Here is a 25,916-nt window from a genome sequence, read left to right as displayed (position 1 = left end):
CTGGTTGGTCCCTATTAGTCTTTAGTTTGGATTAGACTTTTTTCCTCTCTTATTTACCCAGAGCAGATTTTGATCAGTGGGATAGTATAGCTCATGGGGTTTGAGTACTACAACCAGGAAGGGCAATGAAACAAGAGGTCTTCAGAATTATATTTTTAAGCATGTGTAATTATTTTTTTGTTATATTTAAAAATTTGCCTCATGAATCTACTATTTAACTTAGGAACTAGAACATGACCAACTCTAATAATCCTCTTCTGTCCTATCCCTGTGTTTTCCCCCAGAGGGAACCTCTGGCTTACATTTTTGTTATAGCTTCCTTGCTTTTGTAAAAAAAAAATTTGTTGTATATGTGTGTGTATATATATATATCTCTAAAGAGTCTTGCTTGTTTATGTGCCTTATAAAAATGGGTTACTACTGTGCAACCACACCTGCAGTTTTCTTTTTTTCACCCAAATTTATGTTTTCAGGACTTACCCGTGTTGTTGCATATACATATATTTCTTTTACTTACACTGACATAAAATATTCTAATTTATTAATTAGAATATTATTAATATTCCCACAGCTCATTTAATCATTTGACTGTCAGCAGGTATTCAGCTGTTGTCACTTATTTGCTGTTATGGACAGTCCTGCTAGGAGTATTCTTATACATGTTTTCAGTGATACCAAGTCTGTATTCAGCAGTTTTGCATAGGGGAGACTTTTGTTGAGACAAGCTATTTTCCCCCTCATGAGTGATTTCTTTTCTATTTTCTATTTTTCTTTTTTGCTCATTCCTCTTGACTTTTTATTTTGATTTACACAAAAGCTACAAGAAATAGACAAATAATTCCTATGTACCCTTCATCCACTTTCTTCAAATGTTAACATTTTATAATGTTTGCTTTATCTTTATTCTTTCCCTCCTCCTCATTCTCTCCTTTTTTCTTCCCTTTCCTCTTCTGCTTCTCATTATTTATTTAGTGTTCTTTTTGTTCTTTTGCTGAGGCAATATAGCCAAAATACTGTATTCCAAAGTAACCTAGGTTGGTTCTTGCCCTTCACCTTCCACCCCCATTCCTTAGTTAATGTGATTATATTATTTATTTGAAATATGGTTCAATTGCTGTTCTACGTATACCATTTTAGGATTCGATTCTCCTATTCCCATGCCTCTTGATTTTATTTTATTGAGTATGTGAAACATTAATGTGGTTCCAAAGCTCAGAACCATATTACAAAACTACACTCAGAGAAGAGATACTTCCCACAATTCATTTCTTCTGTCTTTCCACTTCATTCTACCTCTCCTCCACCTATCAGTCTCCCTAGTTTTGGCTTCATCCTTCCTATGTTTCCTTTATAACAAACAAGTAGATGCATGCATCTGTGTCTTTTCATGTATCTAAGGGCTATTTGTATATTTTCTTTTTGGTGAATTGTCTGTTCACATTTTTTGCCTGTTATCCTATAGGCATATTTTTCAGTCTTTTTCCCCCCAAGTTTTAAATGTTCTTTATATATTAGGAATATTAGTCCTTATCTGTGATATATATTAACGTATCTTTTTTTTTTAGTTTGTCAGTTGTTTTTTGATTTTATTTAAGATAATTTTTGACAGACAAAATGTTTGTATGTATTCTGTAGTCAGATTTGTCAGTCTTTTCTTTTACTGTGTCTGGAATTGAGTCATAGTTAGAAAGGCGTTTCTTATACCCAAGATAATGTACTTACATGATCTCATATTTTTGTTTAGTACTTATATGGTCTTGTTTTTTAATCCAGTTGTAGCTTTTTTTTGGTTTGTTATTAATGTGAGATATGAGTCTAATTTCAGATCTTTCCAAATGGCTAATCAGTTGTTAAGGTACTGTTTATTAACAAGCCCATCTTTGCCTCAGTAATTTGAAAAGCCACTTTTGTCATATACTTAAGTTTCAGGTATACATGGCTCTACTTCTGGACTTCCTGGTATACTCTTCTGATCTGTTTATTGCTGCACCAAATAAATACACTGTTTTAATTATAAAGGGTTTATTGTTTGTTTTAACGTAATTTATTACAGTATATCTTAATAAGGTTAGTAGTATGTTTTACTATAGTTTAGTTTATTTGAATAAGAGGGGTGAGTATCCTTCTTATACTTTTTCTTTTTTACGTTTTTGCATTTTACTTTTTCCATGTGATATTTAATGTCCATTTGTCTAGCTCCATTATAAAAAAAGCGTATTTACTTTTATTGGGATTTTATTAGGCCTATAAATTAACTAAGGGAGGATTGATTGGCATCTTTATGATGTTTAGTTGCCCTATCCAATTACAAGGGTCTTTACCTTTGTTCAGGTCTACCATTGAGTCTTTCAGAAATGTTTTAAAGGTTTCCTCATGTTTCTTGCTAAATTTATTCTTAAGTATTTTATCTTCTTTGTTGCTATGGAAAATAATATTTTTGCTACCATCATATCTTCTAAATAGTTATTGTTTTTACATATGAATGCTATTGATTTCTGTTCATTAAGTTAATATCCTGCTACTTTACTGAATGTGTTTATTGTTTGAGTTAGTAGGAACATGAGGTGTAGTTTTCCTCCTTTTCTTATTTTTACTCTTCCATTTAATTTCTCTTGTCTAACCACATTGCTTTAGTGAGTGCAGTGTTAAGTGATATGGAGATAGTAGGCACCCTTATCTTATTCCTGATCTTAGAGGAAACACCTATAGAAATTAATTAACATTAATTAACATGCTGACTTTAGGACTGAGGTCTATATGTTTTATCTTAAGAAAGTATTCATCAATTTCTATTTTTCTGAGTTTTTTTTTCTTTAACAGATACAGGTGTTTGATTTTTATCAAAAGCATTTTCAGTCTTAGAGCTAGTTATGCTGTTTTTCTCTTTAAGTCTATTAATATGGAATGTTATATTAATGAATTCCCTAATAGTAAGCCAACCTTGCATTCCTGGAACAAATCTGACTCATTCATTGCATATCATTTTCTCAATATGGTGTTAGATTTTGTTTACTAATATTTTATTTAGAACTTTTACCTAATTATTTTTAAGCAATACTCTAAAAATCTTTAGTTGTTCTGTTTTTGTATTGTCTTTATCAGGCTTAGCTATCAATGTTATGTTCATGTTATGTAATGCTAATGAAGTTTCCCTTCATTTTCAATGCTCTGTAATAATTTTAGAGCATTGGGATTATTCATTTTTTGAATTTTTGTTAGAAATCCTCTTGAAATGCTTTATCTATAGGGTAGTTGCCTCATAATTTTATTTTTTCCCCAAGGAAGTTATATATTTTTAAAGAATATTTTAACTTTAATCCAATCAACTTTTATAAACTATGTTTCTGTGGAGCATTGCCCATTTTATCTAGATTTTTCAAACCTATTTACTTAGACGTCTGTAGAGGATTTATGATTTTAAAAAATTCTTCTGTTTTAATTATTATGTTACCCTTGTCACTTAATTTATCTATTTGTACTTTTCTCCTTTTATTGTTAATAAATTAACTACCATTTTATTTGATTTTCTTAGAAATTCAGGATTTTGATTAATTAGATCTGCTTTTTTTCCCTTAATCTTTGACATCTGCATTATCTTTACTGTTTTTTTAATGTGCTTTTAAAGTTTTCTGTGTTATTCGTATTTTAGTTTATGAGATGGAAATTTAATTCATTTTTTAAATTGATTGAAGTGTTCAAGGATCTAGATTTTTTTTTCTAAACTGCTTTAAATGTATCCCATAGATATGTAATGTTTTCATTATTATTTCTTAGAAATCTGTAATATCTTGACAGTGGAAAAGTAAAATTGTATTGTGGTTGGATGGGTAACGGAGTAGGTGAAAAGATTCCTGGAAAAGTTTGTTGGTATTATTTCACCACTTTCAGAAGAGAAAACTGTGGCTTAGAGGGGTTTGTGTAATTTGCTGCATAACAAGTAAGTTGTTATTGTTCAAATTTGAATCCATTTCTGATTCCACAGCTATGGCTTTTACTTAGGCAGTAATATTGTGAGGTCACAGAGGTACTGAACAGTATGGCATAATCAGGGAACAGTAAGTAGCACAGTGTGACTGGAGTGAAGTTGGCACTTGGTGGTATCATTTCTGGCTTGGACAAATAGTTCATTGAGATACCGTTAACATGAAGCAAAGCAGGTTTATGTAAGATGATGGGTAAGTCTGATGAATGTACTAGACAGCTAAATGGACTGTCTGGTAGTTAGGTGAGCATATGGATCTGGAGGTCTGTAGAGTGGTTTGTGCTAGAAATGTGAATTTTGGTGTCATTAGCTTATAGGTGATAATTTAAATAATGGGTTCTGAAAGTGGTAAGAATAATGTGAACACTGAGAAGATCAGAGGGTGTAGGAAACAATGAAATTAAAGAATGAGTGGAAAAGAGCCTGAAAAGGAAACAAGAAAAAAAAAGTTAAAATGTTAGGAGGAATTTAGGATATAGTGGCTTATAGGTGCCAAGGGAAGAGTTTCAAGGAAAAGGGAGAGTCATTAGTATTATGCGCTCTGGAGAACTAAAGGAAGATAAAATAAGAAGTGTTCATTTGACTTAATAATACCTGAAAGGAAAATTAATATCATAAAAATTGGGTCTAGTGGCATGATGAGGGTTGGGTGAGGAAGAAGCAGATGGAGGCAAGAAATTTGGTTATGAAGGGAAAGTATGATAGTGGTAACTAGTGGGAAGTGTGAGGGTGAGGGTGCCTCCTCCCATCCCTACTTTCCTCCCTCAACCTCTCCTTTTTCCTTCCCCTTATTTATCTCTTTCCTTTCCTTTCTCTTTCTCTCCCTTCCTTCCTTTATTCTAGCCTCTTTCCCTCTTTCTTTTCCTAATATGGCATACTTGAACATGTAATGTTACAGAATGAGAATTTAACTCATGACAACATGACATCTTGTCTTAGATTATGGCTATAAATGTGAATAACATAAAGAGATGTTAAAATGTTCAGGTGGTGGATCAGAATGATATTTTTAAGAGTTTCTTGAACATAGGATCATAGTCACACATACCCTTTATGCCTGGAAGTAAAACATACTTGTCCAACAAATCTTAACAATCTCTGAAATAATGATGAAAATAATTTCAGCACAATGCTAAAAGCTTTACATATTTTAGTCATTTAAAACCTCATCAGCACCTCTATGCCAGTTTTACAGATGAGGAAACTGAAGGAAGTTAAGTAAACTTGCCAGATCTTGTACACTTGCTTTGGCAATATGATTTCAGAGTCTGTGCTCTTAATCATAAGGGTGTATTCCTCTTCACTATACTATAGTACTTATTTTCATTCCTTTAAAAATTACTTAGTAATATTTTTGGTATAATTGTAATTTAGAATTAGAAGTTAGACTATTTTGACATTTTAGGGAAATCTGTTAGCACATAGAATAGTGAAGGTTAGCAAAAATTTCTGAAAAAGATATATAAAGTACAAACATGGGTTGAAATTCCAGTTTTCTGTATTTTAGTTAAGATAGTGAAATGCTTGTGGGAGAAGCTACAATACCTTATCCAGTATGGCACATAGTATTTGAAAAACACAATACTGCTACACAATGAAAGTGTACATAAGATAATTAAATAATCCTATATGGTACCAATAAAAAATTGATACATTCCTTAGTTTGTTAATACCTAATGACCTTATAAATGTCTTTCTTCAGGGAAAAATGCAATTTCCATTGTGAGCTGCCTTCCAGAATTTATGGTAGAACTTCGCTGACATTGCTACTGATGCCAATGTGGAATAAAGGTCTTTATAATTTAGAAAGTCAAAACGTATAAATGAATTACTGTTAAAAATGATTTAGTTACTCTTCTTAAACTTTAAAACACACAATACAAATGCATTTGAATTTTTAGAAAGAACGTTTGAAAATAAAGTAATATAATCTGTTTATTTTGCCATCATCAATATTTTTGTCTTATTTCATGTTTGGAATTGGCTTTCCTTTCGTGACCTTTGTATTTGAACCCTCATCACAATCTAATAATATTTTGTTGTGAAACTAATTACAGAGTTGCATTTCAACATTATTTGTCTGTGGAAACAAACTAAAATTGACTTTAACATGAAAAATCTTTTGCTGTTGTAAAAGAATAAATTAACACAGAGACAGTGGATTAGCTATTTTAACGTCATTGTTCTTCCCCTTAGCTCGCTTTATTGTAATAAGTAATTCATTTGACTTGCCTCCTGGGTCATAGGGTCACTGAGTACATGGATGCATGTTCTGCTCATTGCTGTCTCCTCAGTACCTAGTGCCTGTGTTTGGCACTGGTAGGCATGCTAGTGCTTTTTCTTAACTAACTGAATAGGTAAATAATATATTTGAATAATTTCTCTGAGTTGCAAATGCACCCCTTATGGTAATGTGTTAGTATGTAGACATTAAGACATTATTAAGTTGTTTTGTTTGCTTAGGTCTCACATGGAAATTTCCTGTTCAATTTAGAAACACTAGTTTTAGATCTCAGTAAAAATCCCTGAAAAATAGTCATAGAATCCTCATTTTCTATCTCATTGCTTTTACTTTCCTTACCCCTTTTTCTTTCCCTCCCTCTGCTCTCTTTCTTCCCTTCAACCTGTTCTTTATTTTCCCTTTAATGATCCTTTTTTTGTTTTGTTTTGTTTGTTTTCCTTTAGTATCTGGAGTCCATCTTTCTCCAGCCTCTCCTGAGATTGTATTGGACCATGACCACACTTCTCCTTCGGTTGGCTGCCTCTCTTCTGAGCCCATCATTTCATCACCAGAGAATACACATGCAGACAACAGCATTGTCAGTCAAACTTTTCCTAAAGCACAGGTAAAGACAAGCATATTTTTATAGGAACTTTGCCTACTTAAAAAAATTGCATACTGATTTAATTGAAGCTCTCCTGATTTCCTTTTTTTTTTTCCTCCTGTAGATACTCTAACTTTGAGGTTAATATCTAGAATTCTAAAAACTGAATAATATGTTTGTTTTGTGGCACAATTGTAAGGTATTTAAGTAGTGTTAGTTACCAAAACACGGTTTGAAAACCAAATATGTTTTATTAAAGTTGACTTAGTTTTGCATGGCAGATCGTGAACTTCAAAAAGGAAAATAATTACAAAAAAACTATTTCTCTTTTCAGGGAAGCTTACCATATGTTTTCAAGTATTAGAGTATTCATTTCAATTTTAGAGTAAAACCAAAAACACAGCGGTCATAGCGTTTATTCATTCAAATATTTATCGATTCAGGCCTTGTGCTAGATGCTGGAGTTATTCCAGATTTCCAAAGTGCTGTATACAATCTTGAGTCACCCGTTATCTTTACTAGAAAGTGATGATCAATTAGTGGTTATTGATAAATCTTAAAATCTGATTTATAACTTAGTATATAAACAAATTCTGATTGTGTGTGTAAATTTAAGAACTGGTATCAGATGTGTCTATACTTATTATACACTCTCAAGAAAAAGTTTTAAGTTTTTAGTGCTTTGCTTGGAAAATAATAAATGCTTTAAACTCTGAAGTTTACAGAAAATTTTGTTTCTTATTGCGAAGATTAGGTTGTTGTAACAGTTTGAGGTTTTCTGTTGATTTACTTAAAGGGTGAAATAATTTCAGAACCTTTGCTACAACTTAATTTCCAAATGTGGTTTCTGGTGCCCTTTGGATGTTTTCCTTCTTGGTGCAGTGTAAACTTTCCCCTCTTGTGTTTGTTTGTTTTTTTGTTTTTTTTTTTAATGTGGTTTAGATTCAGCAATCAACACACACTCATCTGGATATCTCACTTTTTCCGTTGGGTTTAACTGAGGAGAAAAGTAATGGAACAATTGCTCTTGTGGATGATTCTGAGGATCCTGGAGCCAATGTATCAAACATACAACTTCAGCAGAAAATTTCAAGTCTGGAGATGAAACTCAAAGTCTCTGAAGAAGAAAAACAGAGAATTAAAAAGGTATATTTACATTTGCCTAAAAAATAAATGTTTGAATTGCATATACTGGAAATATGATATAATCCCAACTTCTGATTAAAAATTCAGCAGTGGAAAAACTATTATGCTCTTTGGCTGTAGGTTTAAATCAGTCATACAAGCTTATCACTTACGAAAGTCTTTGATAAGAAATTTCTAGTTTTAAAGGTGTACTTTTAAAAATATGAACGTCTTTTACTAGATTTTTTTTTTCCACTAATGAATGCTTTCCTTCTGGTTTATTTTTATTTACTTTGAAAGCAGGTAGTATTGTATTTCTTATGTAGGTTAGAAGATTTGTAATATTCATTTGTCCCTATGAGAAGTCAGACATGATGGGATATTTGACAAGATTACTTAGACATACAGCTATTTTAGTAAATTATTTATGTGTTCTCATTTCTGTTTCCTACAAATATCTCTATAAAAAGACCTTAGCAAATTTATAGAAAGTATAGGTAGAGGTAGAGTGTTGTTTACAATTAGTTTAGATGCTTTTATTTATTTATTAGCATGAATAATTTTAGTGTTATAGCAGTGTTAGTGTTATATCAGTGTTTGATATTGGTCTGGGAATGAGAGTGAAGCATACGTTTGATAATATTGTTGGACTTTGAAAACCATACTTCCGGTGGGTTCTTTCCTTACCAAATATTTTCTAATATGTTCATTGAAAAAACTGAATATATTTTATGCCTTTAAATATTACAAAATTTATGCTTGGATTTTTTTTCTTTTAGGATGTGGAATCATTGATGGAAAAACATAGTGTCTTGGAAAAAGATTTCCTTAAAGAAAAAGAGCAAGAGGCCATTTCTTTTCAAGATAGATACAAAGAACTTCAGGTAAAAACAGTGAATTATAAATTTAATATGTAGGCCTTTTGATGAAGCATGTAATATAACTTCAAAAAGTGCTCAATGAATGCTTTATGAATGAAGCAGCAGATACTTGCTTAAATATGTAAAATACTGACTAACCTGTGTGCAATTAATGATAAATGCCATTTTGAACAGTACGAATCTCTGAGAAGCCATGCAGGTTAGCTGTATGAGACTCAGTCTGGCGAAAAATATTCTGTTTCTGATGATTTTCTCAATTTGGAAATTAGACATTCCAATTTTTCTTATTGTGATTGCATTTGGAAAGAGCTTAGAATCGTATAAACACCAAACTGAGATATTTAACCTTTTTCACAAATTGTTTGTAATCAACGTCTCCTCGTCTTCTCAAATTTCCTTAACAAACTTGTTTCTTCTGCAGTCTTCCCCATCCCAGGAAATAGCAGTTTTGTCTTTCTAGTTGCTAAAGCTGAAACCCACACTTATTCCTTTTTGTGCTTATCCCATGTCTGTTCCTTAAGCAAAACCTGTTGGCTCTACCTCCAAAATATCCAGGTTTCGACTGTTTGTCATTATGGTCACTGCTGCCAACCTATTCTAGGCCATCCTTATTTCTCCCTTGGAATACTGAAGTATCTTCTATTCTAATCTTTTTGCTTCTGTCATTGCCCACTTACAGACCATTCTCCACATGGCAGCCACTGTGATCTGTTTAATAGTTAAAGCTGCTCATGTCATTTCTCTGCTCGGAAACCTTCAATGGCTTCTCACCTCACCCAAACTAAAAGTCAAGTAAGTCCTTAAAATGGTTTGCAAGGCCCTCCATTTTTTTGTGTCCCTTCTCCCTGTCTTTTCCCTGACTCTTTCTCTTCAATCGTTTTGCTTTATCCCTTTGTCTAGAGCACTCGTCCCTCAATTTTCTGCATTGTTTACTTTTTTATATCATTCAGGTCTCCGTGCAAGTATCACCTTATCAAGGGAGACCTTTCCAAACAATGCTGATATCCCCTACCAGCCTTCCCATATTCTGCTTTATTTTTCTCCATAGCACTTTTTACATCTGACAAACTATGTGTTTACTTGTTTATTTGCCTAGATCATTTTAATAGTCTCCTAAGTGGCCTTCTAGCTTCTCCCCGTGCTCTTCTCCGTTAATGAGTCTTTATTTCAGCAGGTGGAGCAGTGTTCTTTAAAAATGTGAGTCAAATCATTTCCCAACCTCAATTATCATTCTCCTTTCAGTGTAAATCTTCTGGCTTCTCCAACTTTTCCAGTTCGCCCCCAGCTATTTACTTACACTGAATTCATAATAAGGTCCAGGTGAATGTGTGAGTCTGTTACTGAGGGCATTCCTTGCCTGTTGGAGTGGTGAGTGGAGGGAAACAGTTTGTGATTCATTCAGTTTCTCTGACTGGAATGCTCTTCCTGCAGATATCTGCATGGCTTTGTTTAAAAAATGTAAAACTTGAAAACAAAGAAAAGGGTGAACAGTATGTTCTTTCAGTGTCCTATGAGGGCATTACTTACTAGACCTACTCAAGGATTATTTAAAAGAATGTAGTACTCACTGTGAATGTGACTCACTGTTTACTATTGATTAAAAGTCTCAGTTGTATTGACATGACACGTTAATTAATTTTTTTCACAGAAGAGGTGCAAATAATATCTCTCTGTTAGAATTTCAAAGAATAGTGTTTATTGCCCTGTAAGACATTCATTAGACATTATCTCCAACTAGCAGTCTTGCTTGGTCTAACACTCCGTTATTTAAATTTTCTATTCGTATGCCTATTCAAATAAATGCTCTTTGAACCAGTCTTAACATCTGATTCCTTCTGTTAACATAAATGATTCTTTTATTAATAAAGAGTAGTATAAGTCTTTGATGTGTTTCATTTATATTTATATGAGTCACATTTTAACTTTTTGAAAATTATACTTTTTAACAACTCTCAGTGAACCCTAGTTTCCTTTAGAAAGTTGCTCAAATGCTACCTTCTTGTGGAAGCTTTCTTTGACTGTGCTATAGAAAATAAGAACCTGTGTACATGCTCAACATTCCCTAGCCCCCTTTCTTTGCATTTTTCCCCCTTCCTCATAGCAATTGTTATTTATTTTGATTTGTTTATTTGTTCTTTTACCCTCACCAGAGTGTAAGCTCCATGAGATTGGGAACTTTCCAGTGCCTAGAGCAATACTTGGCATGTAATGTGGGCTCGATTAATACTCTTGAATGAATGAATGAATTCACTAATATAATGCACCCTGCTGCCCAAGGGCTAATTACATTGTGTACAGCCACATTTATAGCCCCATACTTGGAATTAGGGTGCTTATTGGAAGGTTCAGTACTGATTACTGGAACTTTGTGTTTTCTTCTCTCTGCATTGAGTGACTTATTCTGGGCCCGTTAGTGAGACAGATACCTTTGCAAATTCAGTTTCTCAATCTGTTAATGGGAACAATAACATACCTGAGAGACCATCTAACACCTGGTATACAACACTTTGAGCTTTCCATAGTGAAAACCAATATAAACGCCTAGTGACATTATCATTGTTGTTTTATTGCTTTTACTATTAATAGTGGTAATCTAAGAGTAACAACTTGAGTCTTCAAAACTAATACTCAGTTTAAAAATACTTTCCTTTTTCTGGAAACAGTACGTCTCAAGAAAACATTTTTTTAGGTGATTTTACTTCAGTACCAAAAAGGACCTCTCTCCTTTTTATACTATGTGGAAAAAAGAGTAAACTAACTTAGGGACTATTTTATCACCTTGGCTAAATAAGTGATAGAAAAGTGTACTAGGAGGTCTTATAGCCAAATTGAACTCCAAGGCAGGCACACTGTTTAGTTTCTATGTCCCTGCTGGGTGAGGGTAGAAGTCTGGGTTTAGCCTTTTGGCCTTTGCTCATAGAGCTGGAGATGGGATCATATTTTTTTCTCCGTGGGGTTTGGCTCTCATAGAGCACTTATTATCTACCAGTTATCTGTTCTGCTAGGTTGCCCCTTTTGTGGACCTTTGGGTGGAGAGGGATAGCTTTTCTTGGGGCTGTTTGTGTTTGTGCCCATCGGCATTTCCTGGTTGCTGGTCATTCCAGTACCCAGTTTGGGATATAGGAGGCTAAAAGAAAACTCACAAAATTTGCTGCTGTGTCATTCCTTGGTTCCTCAAGTCCCCAGGTGTTCTGCTTTCTTGTCCCCCTTTGCAGTCTTCTTACATTTGTTTTAAAGGTAATGTCCAGGTCTTTTAGCTGTACTTCTTGAGAAAAATAGGGAGAAGTGCATCTATTTCATCTTAGTCTAGAAGTGAAATAAAAAGGAACATTTTAAATTTTAAATATTCTTTATTGTAGCTACAGCAGAAAATTAATTCAACCTTAAAATACATTAATTTAGAGCAGGTATTTTGAGTAAAGTTTTTAAGGAAAACAGCTTAAGTAATCAACTCATAGAGTCCTTGTAGATAGAGGAGGGGAAAATAAAAATATGCATAACTCAGTTTGTGAGATAATCCATAAATCTCTATGTCTGCTTTATACTTACCAAGTTTGTGCATAAATAGGTATATGTGTTAGACTTTCTGGAAATGTATTTCTAATAAATATATTTAAATTGTATTGTACCTGATCATTAAGAATTTAGAAAATCTTGACCTTCACTGTTTGACCTACTTTATGTAATTCATTTCTTTCTGGGAATATAGCCTTATTTTAAAAACTGGTACAAAGTTGGTTCTATCTAATGATTTCTTAGGAATAGGAAATGTGATTAATTAAATTTGTGAGTACCAAAGGAGGCCACTCTATGCTAAATATATGTAGGATGAAATTTTAGCAAAAGTGAGTTTTTAAATCATGAAAATATATATTAAATTTCTTGCTTGAATTATGGTCTGCAAGTCATCCCTCAGATATTTGAAAGTCAATATATTTATCATGTATTTTCTATAGACGATGGCAATCCACATATTTTTTATATTAAGGCATATATAGCATACAGGTCTTCTAAATATTTGTGGAGCTTAATGAAATAGAAAAAGTTTTCTTTTCTGCTATATTTTTGATGACAGGGATAATATATTGGTGCCTGCCTCTCTGTGGTATCCTAAATAAAGCAAAATATCCAGGAGTACAAAAGATAGTCCTGATAAGACTGGGTTAAATTGACTGAGAAGCCTTTCTCCTTAAAAAATGTTAGTATGCTTGTATATTTATAAAAATAATAAGTTTATTGTGGAAAGGGTGGACAATACAGAGAAAAAAAAAGCAAACAAAATTCATACCTATTCATCACCATGAAAAATCCAAGTATTTTCACGTGATATCAAAATATAGTGCTCGAATTTTCAATTTTGTAAAGAAATCTGCCTCCGCTTAGACCAGTGTTGGGTGTGCCTTTGTCAAGATTTTAGTCTGACACGAGATGGAGTAATTAATAAATGGAATGTTTGTAAAACCCTTAAAACTTTTTTTAAAGAGCAACATTAACTATTACAGAGAATTCTAACAGTGTGGTTTTATGTGATACGGTCTAATTACCAGGTTAGGTGGAGGGGTGTGAATGTGCCCATAACAAGGAATACCGTGAACTCTGCAGTACCGTGGGGGTGTGCACTGCCTCTCCTTTCCTGTGCCGTCCAGGGTGTGAGCCTAAGCAGAGGAAGAAAAGTGAATCATGCTCCATGTGTCAGCGGTAGCTCTTTAAAGGACTTTTCATGAAACATGAATAGAGAGCTCATCTTAGTACAACTTGGGTTCCAATCTCTTTTGTCTTTTGTCTCTGACTCTCATAGCAAGTACGTCCACACCTGTGATGAGCACTGAAGAGACTTGGAAGCTTCTCAGACTGTACATCTCATACTGTGACCACATTTTAACAAGTTTAATTAATAGATGCAGCTGATTCTTAAATTATCATCTCTGATAGTTTTTGGTATTGGTAGCTATGGCTAGTTTTGGGAATTTCCTGTACAAACTTTTAAAAGGTTGGGTCTGTGCTTCCAAATGCCATTTCCTATTGAAATGTCTCTTAGTTAGAGTATGTTGATTATTCAGTTTGAGAATTTAATTTTAAAAAAGTGATGTAAAAACACAGTGTTTCAGAGGACTTTAAATTCCTCTCATAAATGGATTTATACTGCTTCAGAGTATTATCTGTGTTCTGCTGCTGATTTCAAAGGTTACATTACGTCATTTTGAATAGATACTATTCTCAATATTTTTCTGTACTGTTTTAAAGTGAATACTAGTCAGGTGTTGGAAAGTTGGGCCCTTAGCCAGAGACTACTGTAGTAATTATGCTTTATGGCATTAGAGCAATGGCTTGATACCTTGAGCATTTAACTTGATAACCTGGTATGTGAGGAATTAACCAGTTCTGCATAGGTAACCCAAAATGTAGTTGAAGTCCTACTTAGTAGTAGAAAATACTGAAAGAAATACAAATTACGCATAGCTTGAAGATATCCTGTTTATTCACCTATCTTTAAAAATGATTATCCGTATTCTGAAAAAGGGGGAAAAATGAAAGGAAAATAAAGATTTTATGTTTTGGTTTCAAAACTTCAATGGAAGAAGTCACTGTAGATGTGGTGGAAGTAGCAAGAGAAGTAGAATTAGAAGAAGAGCCTGAAGATGTGACTGAATTGTTGCAGTCTCATAATAAAACTTGAAGGGATGAGGTGTTGCTTCTTTTGGTTTAGCAAAGAAAGTGGTTTCTTGCGATGGAATCTGCTCCTGGTGAAGATGCTGTGAAGACTGTTTAATGACAACGGGTTTAGAATGTTACATAAACTGAGTTGGTAAAGTAACAGCAGGGTTTGAGAGGATTGACTCCAATTTTGGAAGATGTTCTACTGTGGGTCAAATGCTATCAAACAGCATTGCATGCTACAGAGAAATCATTTGTGAAAGGAAGAGTCAGTCGTTGTGGAATACCTCACTGCTGTTTTATTTCAAGAAACTGCCACGGCCGCCCCAGCCTCAGCAAGCACCACCCTGATCAGTCAGCAGCCATCAACACTGAGGCAAGAGCCTCCACCAGCCAAAAGATTAGGACTCACTGAAGACTCAGATGATGGCTAGTATTGTGGGTTTGGAATCAAACCCACAGTATCTCTGAGGCATGCCTGTATACAAATGGTAGTGTACTAAATAAATGCACTTCTGTTATTTATTTAAAAAATTCACCCCCCCCTTCCTTTTTGAAGCATATTTCTTGGAGGCCCTTCCATAGTGGTTCATTAAGAGATTCCTTATTCTTTTTTCTTTTTATGGGTATCTAAATATATTATTCCATTTTCTTTTATTATAAAGTATTGCTTAATTTCATCTACTCTTCTTTTAATTTCTTATTCTTTAAAGTCAAATAATTTTACTGTAATACGTCCTGGTATTGGTCATTCTAGGTTGATTTCCCTAGATTTCCAATGTGTCCTTTAATATACATATAGAGTTTCAATTCCTCCTTGTAAATGCCGAGGAGTTTTTATTAATTATAAATTTAATACTTGTTTTATTTTCTTACTATGTTTTATTCGTTCTGGTGACTCTTATTATGTGTGTATTGGTTACTCTTTGTCTTCCGTATTACCCTTTATTCTTGAATACTTTTCATCTTTCTTCATTTCTTTTTGATCTAAAATGTGTTTCCTCTCTTATTCCAGTTCTCTTAAGGTATTTTCAGTTTAGCTTATTTAATGTTATGTTCTTTTTAGTTTAGTGATCATTTCTGAAATGATTTATTCTGTTATAATTTTTTTCTGAAATTTCTCCTATTTCTGAGTTTTTCTAATTATGATTCATATTGTTCTGTAATCTACTTTATCATTTTCATAATGTCTTTTAACTCACTTTGAAATACAAACGTAGAATTTAAAACTTCTTTTTAAAATATATATTTCTGCTGTGCTTTTATTTTATGTAGGGCTGTCATACTGTTCCATCTATCTATCTATCTATCTATCTATCTATATAAAACATTGCATAGCATTTGACATAATTTTCTGTTATTTGTTTTTATATGAAATTAGTTTTCTTGATCTTTTTAACTGGAGGAGTAATTTAAGGCAGTTTTTTTCCCCTTCATGATTGTATAGTGCTCTAATGTTTTTGTCGGATTAAAAGGATGTGGCAACATTTGTAGATTTTCTGACTCTGTTCCCTTCTTTCACTTTGACTTGATCTTCTTTTCCTTCCTTGTTTTGTTGTCTCTGGCTTGGCCAATTTGGACTCTGTTCTCAGCTTTTTCTCCTCAATGTGAGGCTTTCTCTTGAAAGTATTTAGAGTTTATTGGACCCAGTGTATCCTGGGCCATTGATATCTTACTGAGGACCACTTGTACTTATTGGAATGTTAGGCTCCTCTGTCTTACTTGCTGTCCTCATATTGGCCTGCTGACCTCTCTGGTGAGTATCTGTTAGCTATTTTGGAGTTCTCATGTCTGTCTGATACCCTGTTGCTTTCATCTTTCCTCTTGCCCAGATTCTGATGCCGTGCAGGTCTTGAGACTGTTCTTGGTTTATTTTTACTTGCTTATATTATGGCATTCACAGAGATACTGTGACATCTATTTTTGTGATAGATAATGAGTATGAGCTTTTGGTCCTACATTTTTAGGTGCTCTATGTGTTTTTGTGAGGGAATTTTGAGAGATCTGAAAACTGTACCATCATTACTGCCATATTCCCAGTATTCTCTCACTGTTAATTGTTATTAAAGGGAATTATCTGGGATAGCAAAGGTTAAACATACGCTTTCCCCAAGATATTTACCTCTTTATGGAATTAGTACTAGATTGTAGGGAGTTGTAGGTCTCAATATTGCTTAATAAAATTTGAGGGTAAAGACCGTGTCATTCATTTTTACATACTATTGCCTGGTACTTGTAGGTGCCTGTGAGAATTGTTGAAATGAAGAAGAAAATGTCTAGAGAATAAAAAAGAAAACTACTTGGGAAAACTACTACTTTATTCTTTGTTTTCATCTTCAGTTATATAGAAAGTCAGTTATATTACTTTTTCCTGATTGTCACTGAATTTCACATACTTCATTCCGTTTTTTCAAGGGAAGTAAAAAACTTTAAACAACTAATTTGAGGAGGAGGGTGTCTATAAGAGTATCTAAATGGCTACTACTCATTTGATTTTTTTGTCTTACAACATATAACTTGTATTAGTACCTTTTTACCTGTATCTGTAGATACAGATCACCAACATCATGATTGATGTTCCTAATAAGGACCTTAAGTCATTCCCTCCCCCCTGCAAAATATTAATTATCTTGAGAGTAAACACTTAAGTTTTATACTATTTCTCCTCGTTCATTATCTTTATTCCCTAACTTAGGTGTTATAACCTTTCCCTAACTTAGGAGTTAGCAGCTTTTTCTTTTAAATGAGGATCATTTTTAGCAAATAAGAATGATATACTTTTCCAAAATGAAAACAGCTTAAACTCTTGTTTATAAAAACACTAGATTTTTGGATACAATTTAAACAATAACAATAATATAAACATTTTAGGAAAGCAACCCCCTCCCCCATTTTATCATCCAAATATGCAGTTTTTAGAAAAACAAAAACATTTTTTTTAGTTCTCCCAGTGGGAAAAATGTATACTTTAACAATTGGATTATTTGTTCCTAAGTAACAGTAGTAATGAGAAAATTGACCGTTCAGTTTCAAAGAATGCCAAGATTGGGGACATTATTGAGAATTGACAATGAGGTATACCTTTTGGAAATTTCATGCTGGTTCATATTCTGAAGGTATTATATGATTTTTATCATTCCTGTTCTAATAATTCAGAAGATCAAGTTGTTCTTTTATTTATCGAAACTAAATTGAATAATTTTGAAGTCATTAGAAGAATACCATCTTCAGTTCTACAGGCTAATTGACCGTTGTGAAAATGTTTTTCCTCCCTTATACAATAACAGAAATTTAAAATGTTTGCTAGTACCTTCACAAACTTAAGATAACATAGATTTTTAAAGACACACCATCAATTTGATAATAGATTTTGAGGGGACAGAAAAGATAACATTTCCTAATTTCAGAAATCTTAAAGTGTGATGAAATATGCATCTTAGATTTGATTCAATATGTAAAATGACTTTTTTGTGTTCCAAATAAGTTTCAACACATTTAGAAATTTTAAGTAGTTTAGTTAGAAATGTAAAACATTTAAAAACAAAAAATCAAGTAAACTGTTTTGGCTAGTTTAAACGAACCTTCAAATACTATAGTAAATAGAAAATAAAGGGTTTTTAACCTGCGTTTAAATTTAAAAATAGTTTTCTCAATTTAAATGAATTACCTTCATTAAAGAGAAGATTTTCTGCAAAAAAAAAAAAAAATTATACAAAAAACTGGATTGAGTCTACCTTAAATTTAGGTACCTAAATTCTCATAATATGATTCTGCATAAAATTTCTTCAGCAAGCATGTATTATTGGGTGGCCAAAAAGTTCGTTCGGGGTTTTCTATAACAACATACAGAAAACCCGAACGAACTTTTTGGCCACCCAATACTTTTATATATACATTTGGTCTTAAAAGTTTTACTCATTTTTAATTGTGAGTGATTCAAGGCTGAATGCTAATTTCAGAGCCATAATTTCTTTTAAAGTTAAATAGTACATGACCCCTTGTGAGCTATACTAATGCAAAGGTTTATATGAACACATTTCAGAGATGGTATAGAATTGTCATTATGATTCTTATTCTGTGACATTGAATTTGATCTTTAACTTGTCTTATACATTTAAATAACTTTTAAAATTGTCTTTTCAGGATCATGTAATTTGGTAAAATATAATTTTAATGTTTATTTACAGTAATCCCATTTACTATTTGGATGTTTGTAAGCATATTTGTCACATTAGGAGTGCATGTTTTACCTTCTTTACTAGATTGTAAATCATCCAAGGAGAATTCTTAGAGTGCACACAGATTTTTTGTACCCAGTAAATGTTTTTGAGCAGTGCTTAGTGATAGATTTTTGTGTGTGTGCACGTAATGGTATTGCCAAAAAATAGGAAAACATGGGCTTATAATGTGGCTAAGCCTCATTCTCATCCAGTGGTGAGGCAAACCTGTTATTTTTGAATACTCTAGTTTACAATCTCAAGGGATGTATTTACTGTATTTTCCTACTTATCTGAGGTCAAACTCTGACCTCAACCATTCTAGAACAAAGCCACAGACCTCACCAGTAAATGAAAAGACTGGTTTGAAGCAAATTCTTTAAAAAATCCATGTATAATACTTTATTTGGTAGGTAAGTCATGGTGCGTTTTTCTCTCTCAACCGGATAGTTGAGTATAAAGTAATGGAGAAAAGATGCATTTACACTCACAGCAGCCAGAAATGAATGTTGAAGTAGAAGACACACCCAAATTGAGACAGGATTAGGTGGCTCCCAGGGTCTATATGTTTTCTATATATTTCTTTGATGATCTTAAAAGTTTAGGCTTTTCTCAGGCAGAAACATTTAATGTGCAAAGCGGTGACTAAGGCATATTTGCTACATGTTAATAGATAAGAATTGCTTTGAAGAGCTCTGTCTCCTTTTCTCTTTGAGTGTTTACTTGCTGAGAAGGGTGTGTGTCTTTTTTTTTTTTGTATTTTTTTTTTTTTAAAGTTTAATGTAGTTGGTTGATTTTTTTAAATTTTTATTTATTTATTTAGTTAGTTAGTTTTGGCTGTGTTGGGTCTTCGTTCCTGTGTAAGGGCTTTCTCTAGTTGCGGCCAGCGGGGGCCACTCTTCATCGCGGTGCGCGGGCCTCTCACTATCGCCGCCTCTCTTGTTGCGGAGCACAGGCTCTAGACACGCAGGCTCAGTAGCTGTGGCTCACGGGCCCAGCTGCTCCGCGGCATGTGGGATCTTCCCAGACCAGGGCTCGAACCCGAGTCCCCTGCATTGGCAGGCAGACTCTCTACCACTGCGCCACCAGGGAAGCCCGGGTGTGTGTCTTTACATATTCTATCAGAAGGAGGAAAGATATTGTGATTTTGAAGGGAATAGTCAAGGAATTTACTATCTAAAACCCTTTAACAATACAGAGAATAGTGGCCAAAATCTGAAACTTTGGAAAGATGAGTATGTAGAATAAATGCTTTCTGAGCATTTTGTGATTGGTTTAACTTGTTCGTTCCTACTTCATCTTCATGTTTTAGCTCAACTGAAAGGCCACTTCTTTAGATAACCTTTTTCTGATTTCTCTGGCTAAAGTAGTTTCTGCTCCCCCTAACCCACTCTTATTTTATTTTCCTCAAAGTACTTAGCAGAATCTTGTTTATGTATTTATTGTTTGACTATTCCTCCTTTTTCTCGGAATGTAGGTCCCCGGAAGGGGAGACATTTTCTGTCTTTTTTAATTATTATATTATCAGTTCCTGGAATAGTGCTTGGCACATAAAAAAATGTAGGTTGGTTGGTTGGTTGACTGAAATGGTTGGTGGCTTGTGCAGTACTGTGGATTTAATGTGTCTCCACTTCCCCCATGCTCAAATTCATATGTTGAAGCCCTAACCCCCAATGTGATGGTATTTAGAGACGGTGCCTTTGGGGGAGATCCTTAGGTTTCAATGAGGTCATAAGGGTGGAGCCCTCCTGAAGGGATTAGTGCTCTTAGACACCAGAAAGCTAGGTCACTCTCTCCCCCTTGGCATGTGAGGACACAGTTAGAAGGCAGCTTTCTCTAAGCTATATGCTGGAGAGAAAGCTCTCTCTAGAAACCATTCATACTGGCACCTTTATCTTGGATTTCTAGCCTACAGAACTGTGAGAAAATAAATGTCTGTTGTTTAAGCCACCGAGCCTATGATATTTTGTCATGATAGCCTGAGCAGACTAAGACATGGAGTATAGGTGTTTTGTAATTAACGCTATAGTGTACTTCATCTTCTATTTAATGTTCCCTGTTGTGAGCCATCTCTATGCTAAAATTAAGTTGGATTCAATTTTTAAAAAGGTAAAAGTAAAATACTTTTAATTTCATATTAAAAAGCTACTTAAGGAATTTATGGTTTTTGAAGGAGGTTTTTGTGATAAAAGTATTAGGAAATGTATATTTTCTTTTGAGCCTAATACCTATATTATCCTTGTATTCTATTAAATAATATCTTATAAGAAAATCTTTCATGTCAGCTGTAGATACAGAGTAGAGAGCATTTTAATAATGAAAAATAAATATAAATATTCTACCTACTCCATCTGCTTCTAAAATTACAGACTAACTGCCAGGGAGTTTCACAAGTTATGGCAGTGTCTGAAATCAGAGAACAGCACGAAACCTCCAGAATCTGAAAAAGGCAGCCTTCATGGCAAACACTAACCTGCTCTTTACTGCATAGGAATTTATGGATGTGGCAACAGCTCAGGTCCTGCTTCTGCTTTAAGACTTCACCAAGGAAGGACCTCATACATTTAAAAAATCATTGACCCCTCTTTTGCTTTCAACTTCATGAGACTTTTTCCTCCTGTCATTTCAGACTTGTTTCCCACTTGGGTTTTGAACTCTCCCCTATTTTGTTATAGTTTCTTTTACACAAGTAATATGCTTCCCAAATAGTTTCTTATCTTTTTTTTTAAATACGTGTACATTTTATATGTGTCTAAGTATACTTTTCTTGCCTTCCTTATTATTTCTTCTGTCTTATAAATTTTCTTTTGCTCTTTTTCTTAAAACATAATTTTTCTAGCAACACAGTCTAGTACAATAAAAAATTCTAATATAGAAATCTGTAACTCTGTGAAAGTTGCTTATAATTTCATACCTTAGAGCTAACAATGTTAAAACAGATACTATCAGTTTGTCTTCTAGAATATTGTATAAATTTACACTTTTACCAAGAAATAATGAGTGTGCCTCTTTTGCCACATCCTTGCCTACACTATGTATTACCAGTCTTTTTGCCAATTAGAGAAGTAAGATATATCTCTTGCTTTTTTAATTTTCATTTTCTTATTAGTATGTATGATTTTTTCCTTATGCTATTGATCATTTTCATTTCATCCCTGAATTTTATGTATTTCTCCTTTGTCCATTAAAAAAATTCTGTTCATCTTATTTTTAATGATTTATGGAAATCTTTATATATGAGGGTTATTTACACTTTGCCATGTAGTATGAGGATTATTTTCTGTTTAATTGAACATTTAGATATTTAATAGGGCTGTACTTCTTTTTTTTTAGCTAATCTTGCCTATTAATCTTCCAGTTAGATTTTAAAATCATTAAACCAGTTAAATTTAAAAAGAAAACCCTGTTGGGATTTTGATAGAAATTTCATTAATTTTTTAGATTTATATATGGAAAATTGACATTATTCTGTATATTAAATCATTTCTATTTAGTGGGTATGTTTCTCCATTTATTCCAGACTCCTTAAATATCCCTCAATTGAGTTTTGTAGTTTTCTTTTTATAGCTCCTGGACATTTACTGTTAACTTTTTCCTAAAAATTGTTAAGAGTTTTTGTTTGTTTCATGTATAGTAATATACTTGTTATTTAGAATCAGATTTCCTATAATCTCACCATGGCTTTCAGTCTTGAGAGTTAAAAGCCCTTTAGCATCTACAGTTGCTATCGATTTTGCACCTGAATTCAGTGCAACAAGCTAGAATACGTACGTATACTCTCCCAGAAACTGTGTCACACAATGAAGATAGGAACGTAATTTCATTGGGAGAATGAAAGAATAAATTAAGCAATTGCCATACAGTCTGATGAGGTTTAGAATGGAGATAGTTTACTAAGTATGCAAGATCACAAAGGAGGAAAAGTCATTAGAATTTAGATTCAGAAGATTAACAGGTCTTTCTTTGTCAGGTCGTCAATAGGGAAGGGAAGGCTTGTAAAGCAGGGGTCCCCAACCCCCGGGAACCGGGCTGCACAGCCGGAGGTGAGTGGCGGGCGAGCAAGCGAAGCTTCATCTGTATTTACAGCCACTCCCCATCGCTCACGTTACCGCCTGAGCTCCGCCTCCTGTCAGATCAGTGGAGGCATTAGATTCTCATAGGAGTGGGAACCCTGCTGTGAACTGCGCATGCGAGGGATCTAGGTTGCACGCTCCTTGTGAGAATCTAATGCCTGATGATCTGAGGGGGAGCTGAGGCGGTGATGCTAGCGCTGGGGAGTGGCTGCAAATACAGATCATCATTAGCAGAGAGGTTTCACCCCACAGGGACCATAATAAGTCAATTCCTTGCAGACTCATATCAAAACCCTGTCAGTAAGTGGCAAGTGAAAACAAGCTCAGGGCTCCCAGTGATTCTGCATTATGATGAGTTGTATAATTATTTCATTATATATTACAATGTAATAGTAATGGAAATAAAGTGCACAATAAATGTAATGTGCTTGAATCATCCTGAAACCATCCCCTCCCCTGCCACCTCCTGTCCATGGAAAAATTGTCTTCCATGAAACCGGTCCCTGGTGCCAAAATGGTTGGGGACTGCTGTTGTAGAGGGAGGGACATCTGCAAAGTCCTGCAGGTATGAAATAACATGACCTGTTTGAAAAATAGGTAGTCCAGGCGTTTCAACAGTGAGGGTATCTGGTTTGGTATATTAGCATAGGATATGAGGGGGAGGTGTTTTAGTAGCAGAATCTGAAAAGGCTGCTGCGGGCTGTCAAAAAGCTTTTGGTAGTTGAGTGACACTGAACATATTGGTGTTTTGGAAAGATGTTTCTTGTAGTTGATAGGTATGAGTTGGAGGAAGATGAATGGAATTAGGGAGATCTCTTCAGAAACATTCCGAGAGAAATGTGAGGTCTTACTGAGGTGGAGAAATACAAATAAAGATGGAGAGGAAGGAGAGATATTTAGGCAGAAAAATTTAGAGAATTTAACTGTTGGAAGTGAGGAAGAGGAAGGATGGCTTGGCTTTCAAGTTTGCAAAATTCTCTAGGTTCTAATTCATAAACTTTCCTTGTAAAACTTAAACAAAAGATATATGGTTTATAAATATTGATGGTTTCATTTACCCTATAGCAAGTCAATAACAGCAATGTAATATGAAATTGGTGGGGTCAGGGACTGTTAGAGGTGGACATATACTTTCTATTTGCATTTAATTATTAAATCGTCCTGCTTTTCTTCCTCAATCTCTCAAATCCTTAGTGCTTTTTCCCTCAGTAATGCCATTATGCTCGCCTAGGGAGCAGTCATCTTTGACTCGTATTACTACATGTGATTTTGTTTCGCTCCAATTCAATATCCATGCTGACCCAGAATAATTCTTAAGATCTGATCATTTTATCCTCTGTCTTAAAATCCTCCAGTGGTTCTCTATTTTCCTTCGGATTAAGGCCAGCCTTTGAAAAACGTCAAAAAGTCTCATTTTTCTTACTTGTAAACTAGGAGTAATAATAATAATACTTCCTTTTTGGGTTATTGTGAGGATAAATGTGTTCATGTTCTGAAGTGTTTAAGAACAGTGACTGGCACACAGCACTATATAAATGTTGATTCATGTTATTTTTATTACTTGTTTAGTATCTTAACTTTCCATCTAGACTGTAAGAACCATGAGGTTTGAGATGAAGTCTGTCTTTCTTTGGTATTACGTTCTGTGTTTAGCACAGAATATAGTGATATTAAGTGCCTAATACATAGTCATTTTATGTATGAATGAATATCATCTGGAAGCATGATAACAAAGCATTCAAAAACTTTAAAGAGCAAAGGTAGAATTGTACTATTTGTTATAATGTAGTAGTAAAATAAATGTTCATAGTATCCTGCCTTGCTAAAAAAAAGGACAAATTGCATTTAATTGCTTGTGTTGTAAGATAGCAGCTCTGAAATGCTGTTTATTGTTTCAAGAAAGATGTTAGATAAATAGGGAGTAAAATAAAGTGATGGATTATATGTAAACAGAAAAGGAGAACAATGGCAACATTGGATTATTAACTAAAAGTAATAGGTGTCTTAACATCTGATATATTATGTAAGAAGAAGTTGATCTACCATAGGGTTTAAGTGTACTTTTTCTCCTGAAATGGGTGAGAAACAAGTTTGTTCATATGTACATTCATCCAAGGAATATTTATTAGATGCCTTCTATGTGCCAGGTACTGTTTTAGATGCTTGATATATTAAAGGAAAAACAACAACGGCAGCCAATTGCTGTTCACGGAACTTACATTTTAGTGTATGAAAGAGAGAATTTAATAAATAAAAAGTTAATTTTGAAATAGAAAGTGAGTAAGTGATGAAAAAATAGAGCAAGTTAAGGGGGATCGGGAGTACTGGGGGAACGAAGAGTAGATCACAATTTTAAATGCAGTGATCAAGGTTTCATTTAAAATGTGACTTTTGAGCAGAGACTTAACGATGGTGAGGAGTGAAGATATAAGGCCTGGAGAGCAGCCAAATGAAAATGCTCTGAAGTGGGAACCTACAAGAGCAGTGTGGCTGGAGCAGAATGAATGAGGGAATGAAGTCACCTCACAGTAGAGGTGGAGCAGGGGATGGGGAGGGCTTGATGACTGACGTTTATTTAGGAAAAGTTATTTTATTTTTATAGAGGTGTTCAATTTTACATTTTAAAAATATATGGATATCATCACATTTTGTTTAAAGAGTATGCCACGGTAAGAAGTATTGTAGGCAATGACAGACTTTATGTTCTGCAAGATAGGATGCCTGTTGTCATTCCAGAGCATATATATTCTTCTTTGCAAACGAAGCCTGGTCAGCAGCAGTAACATTCTTTCTTCCTTAATCAGTGACTCAGATATGTCTCAGCACACTCTTTGTTTCAGCCTTTTTTGTCTAAAATATTTTTGTGGCAATCCGTATTTTTCTCTACAGTGAATCTCTCATTTTTTTCCTCTGTGCCATTTCTCTAAGTACACATAGTCTGCTTCGAATTAAAATACAAATCCATCTTTATTCCTCTACAATTGTGAGATATGGCTGGGACTTAAATAGGATTAGTTTTTAAGCAAGATTAAACTTGACGGACCATTTGGGATATTTCTTATATATCTTTTGTAGACTTTTAGCAGATTTAATATTTTAATGATTTTTAAAGCCATTTTCTAAGAAAATTTTAAATCTCCACTCTACTTATAGAAAAG

At 33.9% G+C, this 25,916-nt stretch overlaps 1 protein-coding gene across 26 annotated transcripts in view; it reads left to right on the top strand.

Moving 5' to 3' along the window:
* CCDC91 (coiled-coil domain containing 91) overlaps positions 1-25,916 on the top strand; it is a gene marked incomplete at its 5' end in the record, with an annotated part of 407,914 nt that overhangs the window by 120,965 nt on the left and 261,033 nt on the right. For 14 of the 26 annotated variants that reach the window (XM_082419790.1, XM_082419775.1, XM_082419781.1 and 11 more), the window contains 4 exons: positions 5,685-5,773; positions 6,668-6,828; positions 7,750-7,953; positions 8,712-8,816. In XM_082419790.1, coding sequence (XP_082275916.1) covers positions 5,685-5,773; positions 6,668-6,828; positions 7,750-7,953; positions 8,712-8,816 — 559 coding nt within the window. The remainder of the gene's footprint in view (positions 1-5,684; positions 5,774-6,667; positions 6,829-7,749; positions 7,954-8,711; positions 8,817-25,916) is intronic. The other 12 variants (XM_082419788.1, XM_082419787.1, XM_082419786.1 and 9 more) reach the window with 1 other exon arrangement.

The sequence above is a fragment of the Balaenoptera physalus genome, assembly GCF_965194825.1.
Source record: "Balaenoptera physalus genome assembly, chromosome: 13".
NCBI lineage: Eukaryota > Metazoa > Chordata > Mammalia > Artiodactyla > Balaenopteridae > Balaenoptera > Balaenoptera physalus.
This window is presented reverse-complemented; position numbering and strand designations above follow the sequence as displayed.